At 36.7% G+C, this 7,489-nt stretch overlaps 1 protein-coding gene across 1 annotated transcript; it reads right to left on the bottom strand.

Moving 5' to 3' along the window:
* Positions 1 to 554: 554 nt before the first annotated feature.
* grap2b (GRB2 related adaptor protein 2b) lies at positions 555 to 7,283 on the bottom strand. The gene is made up of 7 exons (XM_042485674.1): positions 7,219 to 7,283; positions 6,339 to 6,426; positions 4,098 to 4,189; positions 3,487 to 3,609; positions 2,324 to 2,486; positions 2,018 to 2,098; positions 555 to 1,398 (listed from the first exon to the last, which is right to left on the bottom strand). Exons 2-7 carry the CDS (start codon positions 6,414 to 6,416, stop codon positions 1,213 to 1,215), a joined length of 723 nt encoding a protein of 240 aa, XP_042341608.1. The 5' UTR covers positions 6,417 to 6,426; positions 7,219 to 7,283; the 3' UTR covers positions 555 to 1,212.
* Positions 7,284 to 7,489: the final 206 nt, after the last annotated feature.

Here is a 7,489-nt window from a genome sequence, read left to right as displayed (position 1 = left end):
CTTTGACATCATGTTGTACGTAGAATACTGTAAAACTCTACATCTGGCTTTATGGGGCCAATCGCATAATATGGGACAATTTGATCTGGATGTGTTCTCCGGTGCAAGAAAAAAAAAAGATTTGGGTCATAATTGTCTGTAGCTTCATCCTAAAAGTAACACCTCACACTTTGTTGCATTGTTTTTACGTTATCATTTGATACATTTTTATGATAAAATATTAATTATAGCTATCATACATCATACATATCGGAACATTATTACTGATGCATTAATGTGTAAGCAGGATTTCAATAGTGTCAGGGTGGATACAATTTTCACAACTTCACCCTTTGAAACCCAGAAAGACATCACTTCCCCTGTGCTTCCCTCAGATGACTTTCACAAGAACTTAACCCTTTGAACCGTGAGCAAATTTGTGCAATTTCTTTCATAAGCATGGGGGGAAAAGGTAATGAGCAACTTGGTAATAAAAGTTTCATATATTGAAAAAAATGTATAGATTTAGCAATAAATAAATGTATAGGACTAAAAAGTACAATTTCTCCCTCTGAAATATAGTGGAGTAGAAGTATTAAGTGGCCGGAAAAGGAAATAAGTAAGTAAAAGTACCTCTAATCTGTACTATAGTACTCGAGTAACTGTACTTAGTAACATTCCACCACTGGACAGGTCAAGATAATGTATGATTATTGTTAAAAAACGTATTGTCAGCTCTCATTAATAATGCCCATTATTGTTTTTATTAAAGAAAACAATGTGAAAATAAATACGTTGTTGAGATGGTAACTGAAAATCGTTTTGACACTTTTTTACATATCTTAAATGAAATGCATCATGTGTAGATTATATAATATGTAAACTATATTGATTTTTTGAGAAGACCTGGGAACTTTTTATAGCCAAAACAGTCACCCTATTGTATCCATTGTACAGGACATACAGCGGTTTGTTTTATGTGTGATGATAAACAGAAATCCCCTGTACTCTTTGCGTGTGTGTGTGTGGGTGTGTGTGTGCACCAAACAAGTTAGTCTTCATTTTATTCTCGACAGCTGACATCTTCTGTCATGACACGCTGCAGCTGTTGCTGCTGGTTTAGGGTTGTGACTTCTGTAAGTTACAATGAATTTGTATGAAATAATATTAGACATGAAGCTTAATACAAACAACTAATACTATAATATTCATGTATCTGGAAGCGTGTTCCTCTCAGATAGGTTTGGTGTAGCTGGAGGGAAATAGGCCGGTTTTGCCCCTCAGCTCACCTCTCCACCAGGCCTGGTCGGAGCACTCCAGGACGTTGATGATATCACCCGCGTTGAACTCCAGCTCGTCTTTCTCTTCAGCTTGGAAACTGTACAGAGCTCTAACCTGCAGCTTGGTGGAGGCTCTGTGCTGGAGGAGGAGGAAGACAGACAGGATGAGAAACACACAGACAGATGCACACACACACACACACACAAACACACACACAACTGCAAACACACATCACTGGGGTATCTTAATCAACTATACAAATATGTACAAAGAGGCCTACATAAACATATGGTGCTATGCAGTTTGAATCTCTACATACCTCTACAACATAATCGTCAGAATAAATGTCATTGGTGGATATTTTTGCAAACCATTGAAAACCATTGATGAGTAACATTTGTTCATTTCATACCTGGCAGTGTTCCTCAGTCTTTATGTTTCAACTTCATGTTGTGACAATGCTGTGGTTGAAGTGTTGTTACGAAAACATAATGTTCTGGCCTGCAGTACCCTCTTTTGCCACTACGAAGACAGTTGGAAATGTCCTAAACTCTCCCACTTTTTTTGGTTTTGAAAAGTTGTACGCTGCTTGGCAGCGTCCTCTTATCTTCCTGATGTGAAACTCAGCGTATGTATGTTTCATCTTAACTCCACCATATGTATGAAATTTACAAACTTCAATGTATCCATGGTTTACAGAAATATACAACGGCAGCATTTTATTCTGATGACCGGGCTGCATGGTGTGACTGAGTACCTGTCGTGGTGCAGGTCTAGGTGGGCAGTTGGAGAGTCGAGGAGTGGGAAGCAGCGGTAAATTGTCTGGGCCTCCTCTTTGCTGTTTTGACACAAATTTCATACTTTTTTTCTGCATGTGTTCACTGTTTTTATATAACTGCAATTAAAAAAAATACTTAAATCAAAAAAGTCAATACTGCTATGACAACATTCTGATATGGACGTTTCTATTTAAATCCATTAACAGTGCATTAAATGAGTGTACATTTTTTACATAGGCTTACTTTATCACTCACATTATGTTTTCTATGAGTAGGTTTCCTACCTGTTGTTGTGTCTCTTGTAGGAATATTTGACTCTGTTTGGAGATAGATGTGTTTTTGTAATATTCCACCAGCTGGTTAAGGGAAGGGAACTTCTCTGACCAGAGATAATACTGCCCTCTACTGTCCCGCAGCACCTTGAAGTGCTGCACATCTGCTTCATGTCTACAAAATAAAATAAAATACAGAGAATGCTTTCTTTTTCTGTGTCTTCTTTTGCCTTTTGAGTAATAAAGAGTCTGTTTCAATAATTGTAGATTTTGTATCTGTCTGTGAATGTGAAAATCTGAGATGTTTTTGAAATGAAACCTGCACACCATTTTACCATTTTTTTATATAATATTTTTCAGTAAAAGAGGATATTTATACTCCTAAAGCTTGTTAACTTCTTGTGCCTGAACAAACATATCCACAACCTTCCAGAGCTGGCAGGATGTATATAAGGTGCATAAGAACAGGATGTGAAGGGAGGATAAATGAACAGAGAGCATGAAGGTGCGGACAGATATGAAGGGAAGAGAACAAGAGCACAAGAGAAGACATCATTCACTGTTGTATCTAAAGAATAATTGTTAGTATTTAAATTTTGCAGTATCCAGGGGTTTTCCATCTTGCTTGTAATAAAGCATCAAATATGTACAGAAGTTCTTCAGAAAGACCATGCAACTGCAGGAGGAAGTGATGACGTCAAATAGTTATACATAGAAAATGCATAAAAGTTAAATTGCAAACAGGAGTTCTAATAATGGCTCACTGGAGTCCACAGCGATGTGACAGAGACACAGAAAGAGAAAGAGAGAGAGAGAGAGATGGAGAGAAATGTCAGCTGAGAAGAATAAGACAGAGGGATTGCTGACAAACACAAAACAAAGTGAAAATGTATCGGAGAAGGATGATCTTAAATAGGCCACTTTTACCAAAAGTAACAAAGCATCCTGTGTAATTAGGTTTGTGTTGTGACAGCTGATGGATTCTGGGATTGCATTGCACCTGCCACTAAAAGGTGATTGTTCGATACTACTCAGACTACAAATGGACAACAGATGGAAACCGGAGCACACACCAAGGTCTTGTCCGTCGCTGTTTATAAAGATTAATCAGCAGATTCTTACTTTGTTCAACCTTTCAAGTTACACAAGTGCACGTATATACATGCTGAACGCACCTGACAGAGATGGAGAAATCTCGTTGAGATGCAGTTGTACTCCCCCGTATGATGAAGGCCCCCACAGGCTGCTGCATCAGCTTCTCCTGAGCGTCACTGCGACTCAAGTCTTCCTGGTACCAGCTGGAGTCATGGAGGAGGGAGGCAAAAAAATTGCAAAAGTTTCAGGGGTTAAAATTAGGAATAGTTAGTAGACAAGGGAGTAAGAAAGTCATGATTATGACAATAGGGGGACAAATGATCAAACATTGTTGGAAGAAAGACTGTGTGAGAGTGAGAGGAAAAGTAAATGAAAGTAAAGATAGTTTAAGAAACATAACATCTAAACAAAGCGCAGTATTATTATTATAGGTTCAAAATGCAAAATTAAATCATGTTATAAAAGGAATGACATTGCTCAAAGCCTGGAAAAATCTGAAAAGAGTTATTCATTTATTTTGAGTGTGATTTAATGACTATCAATCCACTTGTACACCGTCTCAGAAACTGTCTTCTTCATGTGAAAATGATTCTCTCCTCTATTCAGTGTTATTTTGAAAACAGACAATGTCCGTTTATCTTCCTTTTACTTTTCTATTTAATTTTTCTTTCTTAAGCTGTATGTGAGTTACCTTGGCAGATGAATGTTGATGAAGTTTTTGGGTACAAACCCTTCAAATCCATTGAGTTCTCCTTTGTACCAGTTTCCAGTGGTCTGCAGAATCTGTCACAGAGGGACACAATCACATGAAACACTACATATAAAGTCACATAATCTACATGGTAGTCTTTTCACGCAATATTCATCTTATATATACATCTTATGAATCAGAAAAATAATGACAAAAAAAAAATTTGACATGATACGTTGAAGCTTTATGTTTTAACATAGCATAGCTAATGTGGCAAGAATTTGGCAAAAACCCAATTGGTAATAGTTGGGAATAATTGAATAATAAAATGCCTGGTTTTGGAGGCACAATCCCCACTGGAAAAGCAGGGATGTCTTGCTTAAAAAACAATCTCTTTTCGTAGTACTATCTCTGCTGGAAAAACAGCAAAAGATCACTAAAAACACCCATGTTTGGTGCCTTAAAAGCCATTGCAATCTCAACAATGACTCGCTAAAAAAGATGTGGTTTTGTTATTTTTTGGTCTTGAACAGCGTTCTGCAGCTTGACAGGCATTTTACCTATAGGTGTAACACCATCCACCATCCTCCACCCCCTTCACCTCCCAATGACAGATTCAGCTCATATATTTGTAATCAGAACTTTGTCACTTCAGAAATGTGGATATGATTATTTTCAGAAATGTATAAATGTAAGATATTGTGGTTTGCAAAAATGTACAATGCCAACATTTACTTCTGGAGACTGGGCTTTACCTCGCTAAGCACTTTAAGTACAGTCATAGTCTACATGTTGAGCTGCAGAGTCAACTTATTCAACAATGTCACACTAATGGTTTGGTTGTGATACCAAATAACATCTGTTTTTATCACATTATGGCACCTGGAGGAATGTGGGTTTTAGGGGGCTTTCTTTCATAACCTTTGTGTTCATGCAACAAAACAAAACACACTTGTTACAGTAAACACAGCAGCAGTTATTTTCTTAATATAAGGATCCATAGAAGAATGATGTTGACGTCAATCAGAATAGCACAGAAAGATATTAACTGAATCAAGAAATGTACATCAAAGAATATGCAAGCTAGAGTTATGCAATATTTATATACATGTATTTATGTAAGACCTAACAAAGCAGTCAATGCAATGGAATTATTATAGACGGAGACTCTATAGTTATAGTATGGACACATATTAGGTGGTATTAAACAATGCTGTGTTTTGACACCAGCTGATCTGTTTATTAGACCATACTTTAAAAATTGTGCAGATGGATGTTAAGCTATAAATTCTTATAATGATGACAATTCTACATATTCTCTCTTTAAATTAATCAGACCTATTGCGGTGGTGTTTTTTCTGTCTCCACCTACAAACACCATATCTGGTGAGACTGCATCTGTGGTTCATGTCTGTGTGGTTAGTCAAAAGTTTTTTGGAGGCTGAGTGGTCTGTTTTTGTATTTTCACCTTTTCTCATTTATCTTGTTGCTGTTTCACTTTTAACTGTTTACAAGCATGTATCTTACTATAAAGCACAATTAGCTTCAGATCCACCTGAAATGAAAAGGCTAGGATTACAGTAATCTGCTTTTTAAAAATGTTTGATAAGTCTGTTAAACTGTTACCAATCTGCACTCCAAGATGCGGAATTAGTGGTTTAGAGGTGAAAGTCACCACTTTCACAACCAAAAAGATCACAAGATCCATCTGTGTGAAAAGCACACACAACTTGTTACACTCTTGTGCATTCTTGATTATTGTCACTATACTTTGTATTTAGCTGTTTAGTCACACAGACTACCTCGCCTCTGCAGTGTTGTTTTGTACTTTGTGCAACATTTGTGTCAAGAAGTCCAAAAGGAAACAAACTTCACATTGCAATGACTGTCCTGTGAAATAGGAAACAAACTTGTATTTGAGCAGCAGGATGCAGTTTCGTAACACATTTTCATAACCTACTGCACCAGCTATTAAAAACTGCCGCAGGTGATGCAAATGCAAATGCTGTTGTTGTTCTCACACTGCATGAATTGACTGTCAAGTCACGTATATGTTAAAATGATTCACATAAAAACGCTGCCAGCATTGTACCAGCAGTCCCAAATTTGAATATGTTTTTTATATTGAGAGCTATTAATAACTTGAAGGGTGTGCACCATGTTGCTGAAAACACAAAGTAGAAACTGTGTAGAAACTGAAGAAGTGTGTACAGCATGTTTTAGTGTGTGTATGTTGTCTACCTGCAATCGCTCTCCTTTTTTAAAGCTGAGTTCATCACCAGCGGTAGCTTCATAGTCGTACTTGGCCGTAGCCTCCATTATAAATGAGCTAAAAGAAAGATTTTTTTTAATTAATTAAAAAATATACATGTAGAGGCTTACAAATGATAAAACTAAAAAATATTTTAAACACAGCACATTTATAGTTTTACTCACTTTGTAATGTAGCCAATTAAATTACTCTCTTAACACTTTTAAAAACCCAGTTATGTTTGGTTAAAAGGTGAAAGTTATTTATCTATTTTTAAGAGGTCCAGGACCACGATTTCAATGTGAGATGTGAAATGCAGGGAATTAAAGAAAAAAAAATGTATATATGTGTTACATCTTAAAAATAAAAAAAACTAAACCTAACTCCCAAACCCTTACTCCAAATTTTCAACCAAATAAACCCCAATTTAACTTAGATGTCAATGCAATTTGGTCGTAATCTGTTTCGAAGGCTATAGAATGAGCACATTTTTTTTAAAAAAATGTTCGAATGTTGTAATAAACATTTGCTTTATTTTAATGTTTATTTTGATATTGCTCTTGCCGGCAGCAAAATATTTCAGATACTTTCACTCCAAAAGCACCACATAGAAGTGCTTTAACCTGTCGTCTCTCCTACATTTTTCTTCTACGGACATGACGGATTTGACAGATGAAATCAATAAGCTATCATAAGCTTCAGCCAGACTCAGTGTATTTCATGGAAAATGCAATTAGATCCAATGTATTGTACCTTCAGTCAAGAGGATAGTTGGTATTGACAGCTTAGATAACACCAGGTCAACACAGCATAATTCAAAATGACTATTTGTCACCATTTGTGCCCTGTTGAAGAGAAAGAGTAACTCACCATGTATGTGTATTCTTCCCACAGAGCTGAAATTGTGCAGTTTACAAAGAGAAGTGACAAACCTCTGCTGTCGGCTCACAGGAAGCAGTCAGACTGCAGCTGCCACTGATAAACACTTTCTGTCGCTGCTGACCACTTGCACAGTCACACGTGCTCATACTGAAATAGACACAGGTGCAAAGATACTGCATAAAGATTAGAGTTTAGACATATGGGGCACAGGCACAGGACCAAATTCTGGATGAACTGAAGGCAATATTTAGGTCTGCAT

This window comes from Plectropomus leopardus, chromosome 4 (assembly GCF_008729295.1).
Source record: "Plectropomus leopardus isolate mb chromosome 4, YSFRI_Pleo_2.0, whole genome shotgun sequence".
Classification (NCBI taxonomy): domain Eukaryota; kingdom Metazoa; phylum Chordata; class Actinopteri; order Perciformes; family Serranidae; genus Plectropomus; species Plectropomus leopardus.
The sequence above is the reverse complement of the archived record's forward strand: the minus strand, read 5'-3'. Positions and strand labels throughout refer to the sequence as shown.